General features: G+C 36.0%; 1 protein-coding gene across 2 annotated transcripts in view; it reads left to right on the top strand.

The window, feature by feature from the left end:
* Positions 1 to 19,950, top strand: part of GSK3B (glycogen synthase kinase 3 beta) — a 194,071-nt gene that overhangs the window by 82,846 nt on the left and 91,275 nt on the right. For both annotated transcript variants that reach the window (XM_057696192.1, XM_057696193.1), the window contains exon 3: positions 16,806 to 16,889. In XM_057696192.1, coding sequence (XP_057552175.1) covers positions 16,806 to 16,889 — 84 coding nt within the window. The remainder of the gene's footprint in view (positions 1 to 16,805; positions 16,890 to 19,950) is intronic.

Raw genomic sequence — 19,950 nt, forward strand, 5'->3', positions numbered from 1 at the left:
AAGAATTTGAAAAAGGATAGATACATGTATATGTATAATTGAGTCACTTTGCTGTACACCTAAAACTATCACAACATTGTTAATCACCTATGCTTCAATATAAAATAAAAAGTTAAAAAAAAAAAGCACTTGGTAATGGTATATAATCCTTTCAGTGAGCTTTTGAGTTTGGCTTGTGAGTATTTTGTTGAGGGTTTTTGCATCAGCATCTATTAGGGATATTGGTCTGTAGTTTTCTTGATGTTTCCATCCCTACTTTTAATTTATCTGTGTCTTTGAATTTTAAGTGGGTTTCTTTTAGATTATACAGAGTTGGGTCTTTTTAAAACTTAGTTTTAGAATTATGTTTTTAAATTGTGATATAATTGATTTATAACATTGTGCAACTTTAATGTTTTTTCGTTTTTGGTTTTTTTAATCCACTGACAGTCTGTCTTTCATGTGGTACATATAGGCCATTGATGTTTAAAGAGATTATTGGTATAGTTGGATCATATTTCTACCATATTTGTTACTGTTTCTATTCATTGCACTGTTCTTTGTTTATTCTTTTGTCTTTCTCTTTTTTTGCTTTCTCTGTTTTTAATTGACCATTTTTTGTGATTGTATTTTTTCTCCTCTCAGCATATCTGTTATACTTCTCTTTTTAACCTTTTTTAGTGGTTATACTTGAGTCTACAATGTACATTTTACAACTTTTTGAAGTCCATTTTCAGTTAACACTATGCTACTTCACTGATAGTGAAAGTACCTCATGGCACAGTATTCCCAGTTCCTCCTTTCCATTCCATATGGCATTGCTGTCATTAATATCACTAATCTATAAGATACCATCACTGAATGCATTGTTGCTATTATTAACTTGAACAAATGGTTATCTGTTAGATCAGTTAAGACTCAGAAAAATAAAATATATTTTACTTTTATTATTCTTTTTCTAGTGCTCTTTATTTATGCAGACTCAGTCTTACCTGTGGCATTTTTCTTTCTGGTGAATTTCGTATTTTAACATTTCTTGGATGGCAGGTCTTCTGTTGACAAATTCTATCAATTTTTGTTTTTCTGAGAAAAATTTTTATTCTCCTTTATATTCGAAGAATAATTATGCTGGATACACATTCTGGATTTTTTTTAACACTTTAAATATTTTACTTTACTCTTTCTTTGCTTGCATGACTTTTGGAGAGAAGTCGGGTGAAATTTTTATCTTTGCTTGTCAATAAGGAGGATCCTGCCCCACCCCGCCCCACCCTGGCTTCTTTCAAGATTTCCTCTTTGTCTTTGATCTTTTGCGTTTTAAATATGATATACCTAGGTGTAAATTTTTTGGTATTTGTCCTCTTCCTGCATCTGTGGAGTAATCTCTGACATTAATTTTGAGAAATTCTCAATTATTGCTTCAAACGCTTTTTCTTTTGTTTTGTTTTTTGTTTTTTTGCTTTTCTTTTCTCCTTGTGTTATTCCCATTATGCATGTGTTACACTTTTTGTAATTGTCCCACATTGTTCTTGGATATTCTTTTTCATTCTTTTTTCTCTTTGCATTTCAGTTTTGAAACTTTCTGTTGACATTTCTTCAAGCTCACTGATTCCTTCTTTGGGCATGTCCAGTGTATTGATGAACGCATCAAAGGCATTGTTAATTTCTGTTAGTGTTTTTTATTTCTTTTGAATCTTTCTTAGAGTTTCCATTTCTCTGTGTGTGCATTACCCATCTGTTCTTGTGTGTTCTCTACTTTTTTGATTAGAGTCCTTAGCATAATAATCATAATTGTTAAATTACTAGTCTGACAGTTAATAACATCTCTGCTGTGTTTGGTTCTAATGCCTGCTCTCTTCTGTATTCACCCTCTGATTTTTGTCTTTTAGTATTCCTTGTGATGTTACGATGAAAACTGAACATGATATACTGAGTAAAAGTTACTTAAGTAAATAAATTTAGTGTGAGGTTTTCTGTTTATCTGGCAGAAATTAGACTGTATTTATTGTTTATTCTAGCTGTAGGTGTCTGAAGTTAAAATTTCCTCTGGTGTCCTTTTATTTTTGTCTCTCCTTTTGTCTTTGGGTTTTCTGAGAAAACTTTTTTTTTTTTTTCATTTTATTTATTATTTTTTTTGAGGTACACCAAGTTCAGTCATCTGTTTTTATAAACATATCCCCATATTCCCTCCCTTCCTCGACTCCCCCCCACCCTCCCCATCCCAGTCCTCTAAGGCATCATCCATCCTCGAGTTGAACTCCCTTTGTTATACAGCAACTTCCCACTGGCTATCTGTTTTACAGTTGGTAGTATATATATATCTATGCTACTCTCTCACTTCGCTGAGAAAACTTCTTAATAAAGTCTGAGACATGCGTTTCTTTCCATTATATTTCTCTGCTATTACAGGGGAGCCCTGTGTAAGTGGTGGTAAGGTGTGGAGGGAGGGAAAGTGTTCAATATTCCTAAAATTACATTTCAGTCTCTTAGTGAGCCTTTGTTCTGGGCTTGACCTTTACAAATGTCTCTCAACTTTTTTGTTCCTCCTACCCCCAATAGGTGAGACAAGAAGGCTGGAGGGGGCTGGAGTTTTATATTTCCCTTCCCCCAGTTGGAAGTCGAGACAAAGCTAGAGTTGGGCATTTCTCTTCCCTCAGTTCAGTTAGCTCTGATAGAATAGTTTATCTTAAGGGAAGTCTTAAGAAGAAGAGAATGCTCTAGGCCCTTTTTTAAATGACTACTTTTTCTTCTTCCTGCTTCTAGCAGATTTTTCTTAGATCTTCACTATGAGAACCTGGTAAGGCTTCTGGAGGTAAAACTGAGAAAAGTGTGGTCCACCCTCTCTCTGGAGTTTTTTTAACTCTGAGATTTGCTCACACTTATATCTCTGTCAGTTACAGTTTAAGTTTTCCTGTTCTCATACTGGTTCCACAGGCATTTTCTGTTCCTGGGCTTGGCTTCCAGTAAGTTTTGATTCTGTGTGTCTGCCTGTTTGTCTGCAGTTTTTAGGGCAGCAGCTTGCCCTGTGACCTCAGTTCTCTGATGGACTTAGAAGAGGGTTGGTTTTCAGTTTGTTCAGCTGTTTTCTTGGGAAGATGGGAAGGATGACTTCCAAGCTCCTATGCTGGACTGGAGACAAGAAGTCCTTCCTCTACTCATTTAAAAGTAGATTTGTTTATCTCTTTATTGTTGAACAGAGTTCTTAATTCTGGATACCGACCCCTTACCAGATATATAATTTACAAGTGTTTTCTTAAGTCTGTAGGTTTTCTTTCCACTTTCTTGATAGTTTCTTTTGAAGCACATGTGTTTTTCATTTTGATGAAACCCAATTTATCTATTTTTCCTTATTTTTTTTCGCGTGTGTGCACTCTGGTGTTAGAAGAATCTTTGCCTAACCCAAAGTCACAAAGACTTATTCTTTTGATTTCTCTGAAGAGCTTTATAATTCTTTTTTGCTGGTGGATATCCAGTTGTCCAGGCTCCATTTGTTGAAAACATTCTTTTCCTCTTGAATTGTCTTGGCACTCTTATCAGATAAATGTAGGCATTTCTGGACTCTCAATTTAATTCCATTGATCTGTGCATGTATCCATGCCACCACCACACTGACTTGATTACTTTAGCTTTGTAGTAAGATATGAAATCTGGAAGTGTGGGTCTTTCAACTTTTTGCATCTTTAGCAAGATTATTTTGGCTCATCTGAGTCCCTTGTTAGGGTCATCTAGTCATTATCTTTAAAAAATGCAGCTGGAATTTTGATAGGATTACATTAAATTTTAGGAGCACTGCCATCTTAACATAAAATCTTCTAATCTATGATTATGGAATGCCTTTCTCTTTATTTACTTCTCTTAATTCTTTTTTCTAGCTTTCAATGTACCAATCTTGGTGATTATAATATCTGTACTTGTTTATGCCTCTTTGCCACCGCTACTAGTTTTTCGTTTTTCTAATGCTCAAAAAATACTGAATAGAGCCTTTTATTAAATAAATTGGACAAGTTATTTCATTTCTCTGGATTTGTTTTCTGTTGATAAGACATAAGTGGAAATATTTAATACTTACAATTTTTTTTCTCAGAATGATATGAGAAAAGTTATATAAAATACCTTTTTAAAGCTGCGAAGCAATATCCAAGTATCAGGACCTTCTCTTTTCAAATTAGGTTTTACCATCTTTAGCTTTGGGTAATCTAGCCAGATTTATGTGGATAAGCTCCCTTTCACTAAAAAACCTTCAGCGACTTTTTGAGTTATAGGATCAAGTCTAAACTAAGGCTAGCCAACTGAGTCTGTATATACTATGTGCAGAGGACTAAATTAAATATTATGTAGGTCACAAGAAAGGGGTATGGTACAATCTATGCGTTCAAAGAGTTTATAATCCATATAGGATGACAAGACAAACATTCGAAATGTGAAGTATGAAGCAGGTCATGTATTTCAGTGTCAGATATGGGAGTTCATGATTTGTATGATGGAATATCTTGCTGTGGATTCCCTTCAAAGTTGTGGTTACATGGTTTATATTCACAGACACTGTTTGGGCTAGATAACAACTAAGCTGAACTTTAGGGCTTACTGAGGACAATTTTATCTGATCATTGCCATGTAGTACCTGACTGTTGGTGATACTTCCATATTGAATAGAAAAACTTGGGTTTTTTTGCAGGGGAGTGGGTGAGTGAGGATAGGGAATTAGGCATGGAGACTTTTCAGTTGAATTGGTAGGTTCTTTCACATCAGTGCATCTTGCAAGGCTTTGTTAAGGTGATAATATCTTCCTGAGTTCTTTCATTGACATGCTTTCATTGACATATACTCTTAAGAATATTCTTTCATTGGCACATATGTCAGTGAAAGAATATGTACATACTTTTTCATGGCCTGGAGCCTGGCTGAAGGGGGGCTTATTTTCGGGCCTACATCATTGCCCTTTGAGTATAGGGCCCTTGACTAGCTCTTAATCTTGAATGGTAAGTTGGAGAGTGATTTGAGAGAGGGTAGACATCACAGCTTTATCCATTCTCCTGAATTAGGGAGTAGTCTTGTGTTATGAGGGGTTGAGGTTCATGATTTGGGAATTTACTTGTCTCTAGTTCTTCCTTCATTTTTGTGACTGGCAATGCCATTTCTTACAATGAAATACATCATTGTGATGTATCATTTTTGGCAGTAGGGGTATTATTTTATGTCATCAATTCAAATAATTCAACAGTTGATTATTGAGTACTTCCTCCGGCCCGGGCCTTGTTCTAGTTTTGGGGGATAACACGACAATGGACAAAACAAAAATCGATGCCATTTTAGAGCTGTATTTTAATGGGGAGAGATGGACAATAATGAATAACTATCGGAAATAGATATAATATGTTCAGCGATTTGTTGCCCTGGAGAGGAAAAAAGCAAAGAAGAGGGAGGAGAAGGAATGCTCAGAGTGAGTGCTAAGGTGTGACAGTGTGATATTTGAGGAAACATGTAAAGTAGGTGAAAGGGACTAAATATTCAGATATTTAGGAGAAGATTGTTCCAGGTGATGGGAATAGCAAATACAAAACTCTGACAGGAGTGTTTGAAGTATATGAGGAATAGCTAGATGGTTGGTATGATAGGTGAGGAGTGAGAGAGCATCAGTTAGTGAGGTCACTGAGTAAGGAGAGTGGGAGTGGTACTGGGTGGGGCAATTGGTAGGAGCTTTGTTAGCCATAGTAAGGAGCTTGGGTTTTCACTCTGTTCAAAGTGGGGAACCACTGGAGATTTTAAGCAGGGAAATGTCGCGATCTGACTTAGACATTTTAAAATGTAAGATCACTCTGCCTGCTTTGTTGAGCATATGGAAGGTGAACAGGGGAAGCGGAAAGACCATTTAGAAGTTACTTAGTATTTTAAGTAAAAGGCTCCGAAAAGATTTGCACTAGGGAGGTGATGAGAAATTATCAGATCCTGGAGATACACATATACACACACACACACACACACACACACACACACACACACACACGTATAAATAGTTTTCATATTGAGATAATTGTAGACAACCATGCAATTAATAGTAAGAAATAATACAGGGAGATCTCAGGTACCCTTTTCCCAGTTTTCCTCAATGATAACATGTTGCAAATTATACTTCAGTATCAACCAGGATATTGAAGTTAATATGATCCCACCAGTCTTTTTCACATTTCTTCATATTTTCTTGTACGACTTTGTGTTTGTGTGTGTGTGTATTTAATTCTCCCCAATTTCATTATATGTGTAGGTTTGTGCATTTACTACCATAGTCAAGGTATGGAACAGTTCCACCATCACAAGGATCCTCTTACTGCCCTTTTATAACTATACTCATTCCTCTCCCCATCGTCTCTCCACTCCTAACCTACAGTTTAACCCCTTGCAACAATCAGTAATCTGTTCCCCATTTCTGTAATACTGTTATTTCAGGAATGCTATATAAATGAAATCATATACAGTATGTAGCCTTTTGAGATTGGCATTATTTGCTCAGCATAGTTCTCTGGAGAGTCATCATGGTTGCTGCATGTGTCAATAATTAGTTCTCTTTTTTTATTACTAACTACTCTTCCATAGTATGTATATACCACAATTTGTTTATCCATTCACCCATTGAAAGGCATCTGGTAGCTCTTCTGAATTAAGCTATGAACATTTAACTGCAGGTTTTTTGTGTAAAAATGAATTTCCATTCCTGTTAAATGCTTCAGAGTGCAATTGCTGGGATCTTTTGAAGGTGGAGCCAACAGTATTTCTTGACAGATTGAAGGTGAGGTCAGAGAGAAAGAGGAATCAAGACTTCAAAATTTTTGGCCTGCACAGCTGGAAAAGTGGAATTGTCACTAATTGAGACAGGGAGGCTATGAGTTAAACAGGTTTAAGGAAGATCAGGAATTTTGCTAATGATATGTCAAGTTGAGATGTATATTAGAAGAATTGTCAAATAAGCAGTGGGTAAAAGATTCTGGAGTATTACCTAGGAGACATCTGCCCTGGCAGTATAGAATTTGGAGTCATCACCCTTTAAAGCCCTGAGACTGGAAGAGATAATTGAAATATCTGAAAAGGGGTGGGAGACCAAGTCCTGGCTACTCCACGGTCTTGAAAATAAGGAGATTAGAATGAACTAGCAAAGGAAACTATTAATTTGGCCAGGCTTTGAGAGCCCTGTGGGTGATACAGAAAGAGACAAAATTCATATTTTGCTTTAAAGGCACTTATAGTAAGGTAGTTGGGCAAGTTGTGTGTGTGTGTGTTTGTGTGTGTGTGTCTGTCTACAGTGATATAATATCTGATTTTTATAAGCTACTTTTTGAAAAGCAGTATTTTATATAACAGCATTGAACTATAGTTGTAAAATAAAACAAAGCCAAGAGAGTGTATAATAAATTCCAAAGTAATTCTTAGTTGCTACAGGAACTTAAACATTGGAAAAGATTAGTGTGAATGGGGCAGCTGGAGTTGGCCTTGTGAAAGAGGTGGGAGTTAAATAGGAACTTAAAGGATGGGTAGAATGTGTGTAGGAGGGAGGGAGGATAGAGACATTCCAGTGATGCTAAATGTGATCAGTGGCTTAGAACGGGGAATGAAATACTGTACTCAAGAAGAGTGAGAAGTGGGATCTAGTTATGATCACAGTGGCCTTGAGTGGAGGATAAGATTGAGTTGATAAAGAGGGACTAGATTATGAAGTGATTTAGACTTTATTTGGTAGGAAGTAGGAATATTTCTCTCTCTCTTAAAATTTAGTATGTCTTCTAATAACATTAACACTCCAAATATCGTTTCTTGCTGTTTGCGTGGTATATCTTTTTTGCATCATTTTTATCCCCAAGTTAATGTGTCTTTGAATCCTAATCTAAAACATGCCTATTGTAGAAAGAATATAGTTGGAGCTTGCTTTCGTATCCAATTTGACAATCTCTGCCTTTGATCGTATGCTTTATCACATTTTATATAGTTTTTCATGTGATTGGAATTACCCCTGCTGTGTTGCTCTTTGTTTTCTATATCTTTCATGTTGTTTTTGTTCCTCCATTCTCATTTATTGCCTCCTTTTGTGTTGACCAGGTTTTTTAGTGTACCAGTTTAGGTCCAGTGTTGATTTTTTAATATTAAAAAAATTATCTTCTTAGTGGCTGCTTTAGGAATTACAATGTGCATTTCAATTTATCCGTCTGCTTCAGGTTAGTTATTGACTTAATTCCAGTAAAATATAACACCTTTTTCCCAGTATAGCTTCATTTTCTCCTCTCTCCTTCTATTACTGTCATATGTATTATACTTATTTCTGTTATAAGCCTAATAACATACCATTATCATAATTGCTTTATACAATTTATGCCTTTGATGAAATTAAGAAAAGGAAAAATATATAGTCTTTTCTGTTTTCCCATTTATACTGATCATTTCTAATGCTCTTATTATTTCTCCTTGTGTATTTGAATTACCTTCTGGTGTCATTTCCTTTCAGCCTCAGAGACTTGCTTTAGTATTTTTTTTTTAATAAATTTATTTATTTATTTATTTATTTTAGTGGCTGTGTTGGGTCTTTTTTGCTGTGTGCGGGCTTTCTTTTTAGTTGCGGTGGTGAGTGGGGGCTACTTGTTCGCTGTGGTGTGCGGGCTCCTCATTGCCGTGGCTTCTCTTGTTGCAGAGCACGGGCTCTAGGCGCGTGGGCTTCAGTAGTTGCAGCACATGGGCTCGATAGTTGTGGCTCACGAACTCTAAAGTGCAGGCTCAGTAGTTGTGGCGCACAGGCTTAGTTGCTCCGCGGCATGTGGGATCTTCCTGGAGCAGGGATCGAACCGGTGTCCCCTGCATTGGCAGGCGGATTTTCAACCACTGCACAACCTAGGAAGCCCCTACTTTAGTATTTTTTAAAGACAGGCCTTCTGCCATAGAATATTCACCATTTTTTATTTATTTCAAAATATCTATCTATCTATCTATCTATCTATCTATCTATCTATCTATTTACTTATTTGGTGGCGCCGGTTCTTCATTGCCGCATGTGGAATCTTTAGTTGCAGCATGAAAACTCTTAGTTGCAACATGTGGGATCTAGTTCCCTGACCAGGAATCGAACCCAAGTCCCTCTGCATTGGGAGCTTGGAGTCTTAGCCACTGGACGACCAGGGAAGTCCCCACCTTTTATTCTTTTTTTCTTAATCTGAGGATGCCTTTACTTTTCCTGTTTGAGGAATAATTTTTCTGTATATAACATTCTTGGTTGATGGGGCTTTTTTGTTTTTTGTTTTGCTTTTTTTGTTTTGCTTTTTTTGTTTTTTTTCAGCATTTTAAGTGTGTTGATTTTTGTTTTGTTTTGTTTGTTTTTTATTGCTTTCTGGCCTCCATTAGTCTGGTGATTAGTCAGCTGTTAATTATATTGTTTTCCCCATGTATCTGATGAATCATCTTTCTGGTACTGATATTTTTCCTTTGTGGCTTCAGTTCAAAAGTGCTTTGCTTCTGTGTGAATCTTTTGTGTTTATCCTCTTAGTCGTTCGATAAGCTTTATGGTTCAGTAGATTAGTGTTTTTCATCACATTTGGGGAGTTTTCAGCAATTACTTCTTCAGATATATTGTTTCTCCTTTTTCTTTTTCCTCTTTTTTGATATTGCCTTTATCCATATTTTGGTAGGTCTTTTTTATGATTGCCTTTATACATATTTCTAGTCTGTTTGGTAAGTGTGATATTATCCTACAGCAGGTCTCAGAGGCCCTGTTCGTTTTTCTTCAGTCTTATTTTTTCTGTTTGGTTTTTCGATTGAATAATTTCTAATTCTCTGTTTTCAAGTTCATAGATTTTTTTTTTAAATGTCACCTCAGATCTTATCTTTAGCCCTTAGTGAATTGTTTACTTCTGTTATTACACTTTGCAGTTCTAATATTTCCAGGATTTAAATGTTACTATTTTCTTTATTGAAGTTTTCTACTTGTATAACTGTCATCATATTTTCTTTAATTTTTAAAATATAATTTCCCTTAATTCTTTGAACATATTAATTTATTGTATATTAATTTTTTCATCTTTATTGAGATATAATTGATGTATAATATTGTGTAAGTTTAAGGTACAACATTTTGATTTCATGCTGTTATATATTGCAAAATGATTACCATCATAGCATCTGCTAACATGTCACAGGTTATCATCACTATTTCTTTTTTGTAGTGAGAACATTTAAGGTCTACTCTCTCAGCAACTTTCAAATATACAATACAGTATTATTAACTATGGTCACCATATTTTATGAGATTCTCAGAACTTGTTTATGTTATAATTTGAAGTTTATATTCTTTGACCACCTCCTGCTTTTCCCCAGCCTCCAGCCTCTGGTAGCCACCTTTCTAGTCTGTGGTATGAGTTGGGCTTTTTTAGATTCCACATATAAGTGGAATATCATATAGTATTTATCTTTCTCCATCTGACTTATTTCACTTAACATAGTGCCCTCAAAGTCCATCCATATTGTTGCAAAGGATGTCCTTTTTCATTGCTGCATTAATACTCTCTCTCTCTTTCTCTCTTTCTCTCACACACAAACACACACACACATACACATATGTTCTTTATCCATTCAGCTGTTGATGGACACTTAGATTGTTTCTGTGTCTTGGCTATTGCAAATAATACTGCAGTGAACGTGGGAGTACAGGTATCTCTTTGAGATAATTGTTTCACTTTTTTTTGGGATATATACCCAGAAATGGAATTGCTGGCTCCTGTGAAAGTTCTATTTTTAATATTTTGAGGAACCTCCATACTGTTTTCCATAGTGGCTGCACCAGTGTACATTTCTACCAAGACAGCATCTACCAGTGTACTATTATTTTTCATAGTGGCTGCACCAGTATACATTTCCAAGGTTCCCTTTCTCTACATCCTCACCAACACTGGTTATTTCTTAACTTTTTGATAATATCCATTCTAACAGGTGTGGTTTTGATTTGCATTCCCTGATGATGTGTGACGTTGAGCATCTTTTCATGTACTTCTTGGCCACCTGTATGTCTTCTTAGGAAAAACGTCTATTCAGGTCCTTTGCCCATTTTTAAATCACATTGTTAGAATTTTTTGTTGTTGTTTGTTTTTTTCCTTTTTTCTTTTTTTGCTGTTGAGTTGTATGAGTTCTTTATATTTTGGATATTAACCCCTTACCTAATACATGATTTGCAAATATTTTATCCCATTCCATAGGTTGTCTTTTCATTTTGTTGATAGCTTCTTCTGTTGTGCAGAAACTTTTTTAAAAATTTGAGGTAGTCCCACTTGTTTATTTTGTTTTTGTTGCCTTTGCTTTTGGTGTCAAATCTAAAAAATCATTGCCAAGGCCAGTGTCAAGAAGCTTAACATTCTTTGAACATAATAGCTGCTTTGTATTCTTGTCTGCCAAATCCAACGGCTGTGTCTACCCAGAGTCAGTTTCTATTGGCTCCTTTTCTTTTTTAACCTGAGTGTAGAGCTTTTTCTGTTGTTAGCATGCATGTCTCACAATTTTTTTGGACAGTTGGAAATTTTAGATAATATATTGTAGCAACTCTGGGTTCTGTTAATATTTTTTTTGAATCCTCCTGAAACTTGTTGTTTTGCGGGTTTTGTTTCTTTTTCTTTTTTTTCATAACTTACCTGCATCTAATCTATAGGATCTTTCTCCTCCACAGTTTGAACCCCCTGAATTCTTGTGTTAAATTTTTATTCTAATTTTCATTTTTAGCCTGATTTCTTAGGAGTTGATGCTTTGTCTGCATGGCTTAGTGGTCAGCCATTTATTGGTTAGAGATTATGTTCAAATATTTTGAGTTTATAAAGCTTCCGTCATTTTTTAGATGATTCTGTACATGAGTTGGGGAATACATTCAAAATTCAGGCAGTTTTTAAGTTGGCCTTAGCTTTTACTTTCTCCAAGGCCATCTTGGATCTCCCATGCATGTGTGCACAGCCTCTAAATTAGCCCAGGGGTTTGTTGAGAGTTTATTTAGCTTCTCTGATTTCCAGGATCTCCCTATTATATTTCTTAGTGTTCTGCCAGTCTGTCATTTTCCCCATCTGGTGTTGCATCCTCAGGGTAGCAGAGCTATGGGCTGAGCTGGGAGGTGATTGTGGGGGAAGGTAGTATTCCCTAGCAAGAAGGTCCCTAGCCACCACCGTCCAAACGCCAGTATCTAGCAGTGTTTCTTGAATAAATGCTTCTTGATTTGTTGTTGCTTTTGGTTGATTATCAGAGCCCAGAAATGGTTGTTTTCTACAATGCAGTACTTTTCATAGGTGTTTTGGGAGTGTGAATTTGATGATCTCTTCATACCACTAGAGCTGAAAATCTCATGTCTTTTTGAACTTTCTGACTTCTTAGTTCTTTCCCTTATCTCCCAACCCTCATTTAATTCACTCTAGTCAGACTTTTGTCACCACTGAAATCACTCTTGTAAGAGTCACTAACATCCTGCATTTGCTATATCCAGTTGTCTTCTATTTTCATCTTAATCAGGCTTTCAGCAGCTTTTAATATAAATGGTCAGTGTCTTTTTCTGAAAACTTATTTTGGCTTCTAAGGTAACCGTCTCTCTTGTTTTTCATCCTGTTTCATTGATTACTCCACTTGATTTACTCTGTTTTATACCTGTGGATGGACGGACAGGTGGATGGATAGGTAGGTAGGTAGATAGATAGACATACAGATATAGGTATAGATATATGAATATATATGTGTATTTGTCTAAACTTCTTCCCTAGGTCATATTATTAGGTCCCCTTGCTTTGAGTCTCCTTTATGCAGATGACTCCCAGACACACATTTCCAGCCCCGACTTCTACCTTGAGCCTCAGTATTTTCACTTGGATGTCTAATAAGGATTTCAAACAGAACTCTTTTTTTTTTTTTAATACATCTTTATTGGAATATAATTGCTTTACAATATTTTATTAGTTTCTGCTGTACAACAGAGTGAATCAGCTATATGTATACATATATCCCCATATCCCCTCCCTCTTGGGCCTCCCTCCCACCCTCCCTATCCCACCCCTTTAGGTCGTCATAAAGCACCGAGCTAATCTCCCTGTGCTATGCAGCAGCTTCCCACTAGCTATCTATTTTACATTTGGTAGTATATATATGTCAATGCTACTCTCTCACCGTGTCCCAGCCTCCCCTTCCCCCACTGTGTCCTCAAGTGCATTCTCTACCTCTGCATCTTTATTCCTGCCCTGCCACTAGGTTCATCAGTTACCATTTTTCTAGATTCCACATGTTTGCATTAAATATACGATATTTGTTTTTCTCTTTCTGGCTTACTTCACCCTGTATGACAGACTCTAGGTTCATCTACCTCACTACAAATAACTCAGTTTTGTTGTTTTTTATGGCTGAGTAATATTCCATTGTGTATATGTACCACATCTTTATCCATTCATCTGTCGATGGACATTTAGGTTGCTTTCATATCCTGACTATTGTAAATAGTGCTTCAGTGAACATTGTAGTTCATGTTTCTTTTTGAATTATGGTTTTCTCAGGGTATATGCCCAGGAGTGGGATTGCTGGGTCATATGGTAGTTCTATTTTTAGTTTTTTAAGAAATCTCTATGCTGTTTTCCATAGTGGCTGTACCAGTTTACTTTCCCACTAACGGTTTAGTGGGTTCCCTTTTCTCCACACCTTCTCCAGAATTTACTGTTCCTAGATTTTTTGATGATGGCCATTCAGACTGGTGTGAGGTGATATTTCATTGTGGTTTTGATTTGCATTTCTCTAATGATTAGTGATATTGAGCATCTTTTCATGTGTTTGTTGGCCATCGATATGTCTTCTTTTCAGGTCTTCCACCCATTTTTGGATTGGGTTGTTTGTTTTTATGGTATTGAGCTGTATGAGCTGTCAAACAGAACTCTTGATCCACTTTCTTCCCCCAAATTTATTTTTAGTTTTTCGAATGATCATTTAAAAAGGTAAATCAGATTATGTCATTTTCTTGGCCTCATTGGCTTTCCTCTACATTTAATGTGAAATTCAGTTTCTTACCATGATTGATGAGAGTTCATATGACATACCCCCTGCCTATTTCTGTGTACTTGTCTCCCTCCTCTTCCTTTACTCAACATGTTGTAATCATGTTATTCTTCTGGCTATTTTTGAATATGCCAGGCTTACCTCTAAGCATTTATGTTTGGAGTTCCCTGTAACTGTAGTGCTCTTCCCCCATATCCTCACATGGTTCTTCTCATCTTCACATCATTCAGATTTGTGTTCAGATCTTACCCTCTTTGTGAGGTCTATTCTGACTTTTCTATCTAAAATAATAGCCCCTTCTCTCTATCATGATCTGTCCTCTTTACACGAAAATATATTGGTTATTCCTTCTTGTCCTCCATAGACTGAAAGTTTCATGAGGATGAGCTTTGTTAGTCTTGTCCACTGCCATATCCTTAATACTGTAAATGATACCTGGCACAGAAGAGATGCACTATATTTGTAGAATAACTGTTTTGTTTTGTTTTTTTCTGTAGAATTAGTGTGTCATTAGTGTACTAATAAAGAATGACTCAGTAAAGTTGTTTAGGCTTGGGATAGTTTTATATTAAATGCATCTCAGGTATGAACTGTCTAATATTGGCTTGATTAATACTTAAAAGTATTGCTCTATGAAATTTGTATTTTGGATCTGTTAGGGAATTTTAACATGAGAAAATTTAAGCCTCCTTTCAAAAATAATAGGATATGAAGAGGAAGTGAGGGTAGGTGAATATTTAGGTCCATGTACTTGCTTCCCTTATGCGTTCTTTTTAATAAAAGATCATATGCATAACCTTAACACAACATCTGTTATTTGGGAATATAGTAGTTCTCTGTTACCTTGGTTAATGAGTCTGGAAAAATAGATAGCTTATTTTAACATAGCTGTCTATGTTAAAAACACCATGTTAATATCTGAGAGGAGTGAGTCAGCTTACTAGCAGTTCTCCCACAAAACTAGCTACCTAGATGTGAGTTGGCAAAGTATAGGCATACTTCAGAAATAGCTTTAATTTGGAATAGAAATGGATAGTTTTGAAATTTGTGAAGATTTCTGTCCTTCCCTGTAACAGTCAAAACTCAGAGTTTGGTACCAGTTATTATCTTCGTTAAAACAAGTATACTATGCTGTCTTGAGTTTCTGTTTATTGCATCAGCTATAAACATTGTATAACAAGGAATGAAAGATTGATGTTTTATAAAAGGATTTAAATATCACTGTATACATAAGCCCAGCTCTCACAGTCAGTTTAAAGGGACAGAAGGAGAGTCATCTTGAGTTTCATATTTCCTTTTAGAGGACATGCTAGAACCATCGTAGAGTCTATTGGAATTTTCTGGAGGAGGAGGAACACTTCCTTATTGCTGCTACCATCATCCAAGAACCGGAGCCCACTCTACTCTAGGATAGTTCTGCTTATTAGGCTCTTTGTCCGCAATATACCCCCTACCCCTCTTTATTTTGGCCTTGTTTTCTAACCATAACAGCATCTACTTTCCAAATTCCCAGGCATGTACTTTATTTAGCTCTTCTAAATGATCATTTTAACTGAAATTTTATATTCTCTGTCCACTTAACAGACATTTTGATTTTCTTTCACTGTGTTATATAATTTGGACTTTATTAACTGGATTTCTGACAGCCAAGTATACTGTTGGAATTTATCTTCTTTGTTAGTATATATGTACTCTTCAAACTTATTACTGCAAAATTCATCGTGTTAGGAAGGTGTCATGGTGTTAGGAAGATGTTTTATTTTCTTGAAGCATAACTTTGAAACTCCCCAAAGGGAAAATTATTTGTGTGATCTATAAATTTATCAGGAGTGTACAATTTCTAGTATGTCATATTTTAACTCTAGCAACTGAGCCCTTCAAATAGGGCTAACTCGCAGATTTTTCACTGTATCTTGGAAGATAATAGGGCTTGTGTTTTCTTTACACCTAAATTCATTTGTTTGATGAGAAGTTTGATTTTTGTTATAGTCGCAAAAAATTGTAGTAGTGATAGCTTGTTTCAGATCTCTGATATACTATAGACCAGTGCTTCTTGAGCTGTTTGTAGTGAAGTACCAGTTTTAAAAATTTCTAATTCATTGAAGACTGATTTTTTAAAATAAAATACAATAAAAATGAATTACAAGAAAAGTTGAAATTTAAGAAAATATGAAGTATAGGCCCCACTTTTTATTTTATAAATTGATTGATTGGCTGTGTCAGGTCCTTGTTGCTGCGTGCGGGCTTTCTTTAGTTGCGGCAAGCAGGAGCTACTCTTCATTGCGGTGCAAGGGCTTCTCAGTGTGGTGGCATCTCTTGTTGCAGAGGACAGGCTCCAGGTGCTCGAGCTTCAGTAGTTGTGGTACAATGGCTCAATAGTTGTGGCTCACGGGCTCCGGAGCGCAGGCTCAGTAGTTGTGGTGCACGGGCTTTGTTGCTCCGTGGCATGTGGAATCTTCCCAGACTAGGAATCGAACTCGTGTCCCCAGCATTGGCAGGTAGATTCTTAACCACTGTGCCACCAGGGAAGTCCTAGGCCCCACTTTTGGTTATAAGATTCATAGATATGAAATTATTCTTTCAAATTGCAATAAAAGATTTTGAACACTTATTCTCAACTTCTATATTTATCTTATTGCAGAACAGTAGTAAATAGTTCAAACACTGGTTTATATATGATACTTTTTAGTAACATATCTATAGCCTGCTCTTTGTAGTGCTTAATGTTATTTCAGAAGCATCTTAGTTAATATGAATAGCTGTTATCCTTTAAAAAATATATTCATGTGTTTCCTTTTCAGAACCGAGAGCTCCAGATCATGAGAAAGCTAGATCACTGTAACATAGTCCGATTGCGTTATTTCTTCTATTCAAGTGGTGAAAAGGTAAGTCTTGTAGAACATGTGTACTGAATGTTGTGATAACCTTATTATTCTTCTAGAAATAGTCCATATCCTCCCCTCCTCTTGAAACAGCTTTGCTCATTGAATGGAAGAATTCCAAAACACCTGCCCTAGTGATTCTGACCTCTAGATATGATTATTGAATATCATTAGTTATATCAGGAAAATGTTAATGAAATGATAGAGAGGATTAATTTTTAAGAATTTTCTTCTTTTTAAAACACATGTCTTCAGTTCTAAAGCAAATTTATACATATTTTAAAACCTTTGTGTTCCTTATGTGCTCCTGGAGCCACATGATAGTTCACCTGTTTATTGGAGGGAAGAAAATCATGTCAGTTTGTTTTTTTTGTTTGTTTGTTTGTTTTGTTTGTTTGTTTTTATTTATTTATTTAATTTTAATCTCAAATGTCAATTTGTTAAGTGGAAGTATTGGAGGGAAAGGGGAAGCAGGAGGACTTTGGTAGGACCAGAATGAGACTTAAACATTGGAAGCAACTTTAACCTATCCTTGGCTAGGGAAAAAGTTGGATAAAATATAATATTACAGAGCTTGTATAAGAAGCCAATTAATAGTAATTACTATTTATGATCACATTTAATTCTGTGAAAGCAAAGGATAACTAAAGAAGATTTCATGCTTTGAATCCCCCTTAGCCTCTACCCCAACCCCCTTGGTCTTTCTCTTTGGAAGATGCAGTAGCTAATGTCATTGTACTTACTGGAGTTGGAAGCAGAGAAAATCAGTTTCTTCTGTTTTACCATGGTCTGTTCACTGTTCCTTCTTCCCAGATTCAGTCTTTTCTTTGCATTGTTCCTTCACTGGTTTGGGCTAAGGGGGATTGCAAGTAATAAACACTTCATCTTTTTGGCTAAATAAACATTACTTTGGATAAGTTCGTTTGATATTTTGGACCTCATATACCATGCATATACTGTCCCAAAGTCCTTAGATCCATAATACCTCTTGATTTCTAGCCCAGTTCTTTTTACTTCGCATATTTCCCAGTGTACCATTTAATCATTTTCCATTAAATTTTATTCAGATTATTTCCTTAGAAATTCTTTTTTCATGACAGAGCCTATAATATAGGAAAGTACCTATGTATTAAGCCAGAATTATGATATACATGCCTACAGATATATAACTGTTGCGTCTGTGTGTGTGTGAGATAGAGAGAGCTAATTTTTAACAACCATAATTAGCAAATTGGCCCTTTAATAACTTATTTGTTAGGCGTTTTTTTAATTTTTTTTTTTAAGTTTAAATAATGCCTCTGCTAGTATTAGGGACCCTTATAAGTATTTGAGCTCTTTTATTTCTAAAGCCCATTAATATTTGATTCATGCTTTTTTTTTTCAACCTAGCAAACTGCCTGTTATGTCGTTGATCTTATCTGTTTTGACATGTCTTTACTTTTTCCTGTCCCTTCCCAAATAAAATTATGGAGCATCTGTTATGTTCACAGGACTCTTATAATGGAATTTTGCCTCCCTATGGGTTTTCTTATTAGATGCTAGACGTTATAATACCCCAGGGAGGAAAGTAAAGGTCAGAACTATTTGTTCTTTGAACCACTGAATTGAATGTGGATTCATTTGTGAAGGCCTCCCTACCAAGCCCCTTAAACATCTTCTCTTGATTACTTAATTTATATAGCTTTCCCTCAATAAACAACAAGGTCCTATTGTATAGCTCAGGGAACTATATTCAATATCCTATAATAAACCATAATGGAGGGGACTTCCCTGGTGGTTCAGTGGTAAAGAATCAGCCTTCCAATGCAGGGGAGACAGGTTCAATCCCTGGTCAAGGAATTAGGATCCCACATGCCGTGGGGCAACTGAGCTTGCGCACCTCAACAAGAGAGTCCGTGTGCTGCAAACTACAGAGACCATGCACTCTGGAGCCCATGAACCACAGCTAGAGAGAGAAAAACCCACATGCCACAACTAGAGAGAAGCCCGTGCACTGCAATGAAAGATCCTGCATGCCTCAGCGAAGATCCCACCTGCAGCAACTAAGACCTGATGCAGCCAAAAAAAAAAAAAAAAAAAAAAACCCACCAAAACAAAACCCATAAGAGAAAAGGAAAAAAAAAAAAATATATATATATATATATATATATAATATATATCTTTCCCTATATGCCAGGCACTGTTTTAGTGCTTTACAAATACTAACTCATTTAATTCTTTTGAAGATATAGAGCAGAAAGGGAAGAACAGACCTTTAAACAAACTGTGGTAGCAGCTAAAGGCTTGCCTATCTGGTTTTGGTTTGGTGGAAGCCCCCATCACAGTCTGCCCTTACCCTCACTTAATCTTGCCTAAGGAGTGACAATGGACTGACTGTTATCTGTGTATCCCAGAGGATGAATTTACTCCCTGCTGCTGTTGAGAGCTGCTTATTTATCTTAAATGGTCTTACAGATCAAAAGCAATTGAGAAGTCATTAAGGAAAGTTAACCAGAAGGACAGTGCACCTCTGTCTATTATAAAAAAGAAATAAATATACTTTATAATATTTCATTTATCTCAGAACTTTCTCCTGAGTGTTGTAAGTTTTCCAAAGTGGAAAAAGACCCCTTTTAATTTTGGATAGCTCCATTAAAAGAACAGAAAGAGCTTTTAAGTTTCATTAGGTCCCATTTGCTTATTCTTGATTTTATTTCCATTATTCTAGGAGGTGGGTCAAAAAGGATCTTGCTTTGATGTACATCATAGAGTGTTCTGCCTATGTTTTTCTCTAGGAGTTTTATAGTGTCTGGCCTTACATTTAGGTCTTTAATCCATTTTGAGTTTATTTTTGTGTATGGTATTAGGAAGTGTTCCAATTTCATTCTTTTACATGTTGCTGTCCAGTTTTCCCAGCACCACTTATTGAAGAGGCTGTCCTTTTTTCCATTGTATATTCTTGCCTCCTTTGTCAAAGATAAGGTGCCCATATGTGCGTGGGTTTACCTCTGGGTTCTCTATTCTGTTCCATCGATCTTCCTTTCTTTTTTTGTGCCAGTACCATACTGTCTTGATCACTGTGGCC

This window comes from Hippopotamus amphibius, chromosome 10, assembly GCF_030028045.1.
Source record: "Hippopotamus amphibius kiboko isolate mHipAmp2 chromosome 10, mHipAmp2.hap2, whole genome shotgun sequence".
NCBI classification, from domain to species: domain Eukaryota; kingdom Metazoa; phylum Chordata; class Mammalia; order Artiodactyla; family Hippopotamidae; genus Hippopotamus; species Hippopotamus amphibius.